This window comes from Wyeomyia smithii, chromosome 1 (assembly GCF_029784165.1).
Source record: "Wyeomyia smithii strain HCP4-BCI-WySm-NY-G18 chromosome 1, ASM2978416v1, whole genome shotgun sequence".
Lineage (NCBI taxonomy): Eukaryota > Metazoa > Arthropoda > Insecta > Diptera > Culicidae > Wyeomyia > Wyeomyia smithii.
The window spans coordinates 199,670,891-199,672,960 of record NC_073694.1 but is presented as its reverse complement, the minus strand read 5'-3'; the positions used below and the strand labels follow the sequence as shown (position 1 = coordinate 199,672,960).

Here is a 2,070-nt window from a genome sequence, read left to right as displayed (position 1 = left end):
GTTAGATGGGGACCGTTTTAAATTGGTTGAAAATGTGTACAAAACTAGCCCAATAGAAAACACTGATCCTCCCCGAGTGCTCGAGCTTTTGGAGCGTAGGGTACTGCGTTGTACAGTATGGCAATAATCTTTATGGAACTTTCACCTAAACATGTTCAAATTCCTTAGATTGTGATTATAGCTTTTGTAACCGCATTTCTAAACGATCAAAGATCATCTCAACTAATTTCTAACTACAACCAGCAATTCTTCATTTGCGGTTCACACTGTACGATCCTGGTCCAACCGATATCCGATTACACTCTCGCCACTGAAGCGCGAAGCTGTCTGACAGCCTTCGGCGAACCAGTTTAAATCGATGCTGTCGGGTCCGCATTCGCGGCAGTCTAGAATCTGCTTTCAAGAGAGGAACAGATCACTATCGCACAATGGAAAAGTGGAACGGAAAAGTTGCCCTAGTAACGGGGGCCAGTTCGGGAATCGGTCGCGATGTGGCATTGGCACTGGCGGATGCCGGTATGCTTGTTGTTGGCATTGCACGCCGTGTGGAGCTGATCGAAATACTGGCGAACAAGATCACCGGAAGTGGTAAAATTTTCCCCAGAAAGTGCGACGTCTCACAGGAACCCGAACTGCTGGAAACGTTCGAGTGGATTCGGAAAACACTGGGTGGTGTTGATGTGCTGATTTGCAACGCCGGCGTGTTTCGGTGTAATTTTGTGACGCGTATGGAGCGAAACCACTTGGTATTGGATTGAAATTTATTTTGTGATTGCTTTTAGAGAGCGATACTGCGGATTTTCGTGACACTTTCAACGTGAATGTAGTGGCAACATGCGTTTGCATTCGGGAAGCGGTGAAAAATATGAAGGAACGTTCCGTTCCCGGACATATTTTCATCGTCAACAGCATTCTGGGGAAACGCATCCCGGATGTTTCGGTGCCGATGTTTGGCACGTATCCTGCGTCTAAGTTTGCCCTTACCGGACTAGCGGAAGTGATTCGCAAGGAGTTGATATACTTTAAATTACCGATCAGGTTAACCGTACGTAACGATTGCGGTGCAGTTTTTTCGCCATACATGTGTTGATCTTTTTCAGAGCATCCATCCGGGAATGGTTCAAACTGATATGATTAAGGTGTTTGATTCGGCCTTGGCTCTGCGATTGCCCAAACTAGAGGTCTTTGACATAACGGCTAACATTCTACATTGCCTGGGAACGCCGCTGGATGTTCACGTAGGTTTAGATCGACCCCCTGCTCTTGAGTCTCAGAAGCTGTTTATATTTCAACTGATCGCTTGTATTATAATTAGAAAAAGAATATTGATAACATGAGTAATATGATATTTTCCCCTTGGAACGTTGTCTTAAATGTTCCATCAGTTGTCAAATCAGATCAGAACTTTCTGAGGACAGTGAATAATGGGATATGTGACTAATTGGGTATCAAACATTTTTTCGTTACAGATCGATGAGTTGACTATCATGCCTGCCATGGTACCGCTCCAATAAAAATGATCATTCCTTCATAGCTTTTCTGGCAACAGTAGAATTTAGAAATGCCAATATTGTGTTGATAAACAGTACAGCAGAATGTTCCTTCATAAACTAACAATAAAAATAAACGAAATCATTTCACGAATATAGTAAAAAAAATCAGACTTTCTGTCAATCTTTCAACCAATTATCTTTGATATTTTCCTTATATGGCTCTCTACAAGATAACAACTATTAGAAGAAAGGTGTCATGCAATTTTTTCGCTTAATTGAGTATGCAACAAGAAAATATCACTGCGAAATGTGGTTAATATTTCGATTTTTCCAGTATCGCATCGAAACAATTACATGAAGCATAACTGTTACGCAAAACCATTTGTCATGCATTCGCAGACGGATTCGAATCCATTTATTCATCCAATTACGTCTCCACTAATTCTTAATTGGACTTGATTGATCGCTGGGTAAGCCGGACTACAGGTTATTACTCAACGTGCAACTTGTAAGATTTAATGCCGATTGAGAGCTGAACAACTAACGATAAACAAAAAACCATTCCACGGGATGTTTC

The 2,070-nt window shown here is 41.8% G+C and overlaps 1 protein-coding gene across 1 annotated transcript; it reads left to right on the top strand.

Moving 5' to 3' along the window:
• Positions 1–286: 286 nt before the first annotated feature.
• Positions 287–1,652, top strand: LOC129718962 (farnesol dehydrogenase-like). Its single transcript, XM_055670228.1, has 4 exons — positions 287–726; positions 783–1,045; positions 1,101–1,238; positions 1,470–1,652. The coding sequence occupies exons 1-4, from the start codon at positions 429–431 to the stop codon at positions 1,512–1,514; spliced, it is 744 nt and encodes a 247-aa protein (XP_055526203.1). The 5' UTR covers positions 287–428; the 3' UTR covers positions 1,515–1,652.
• Positions 1,653–2,070: the final 418 nt, after the last annotated feature.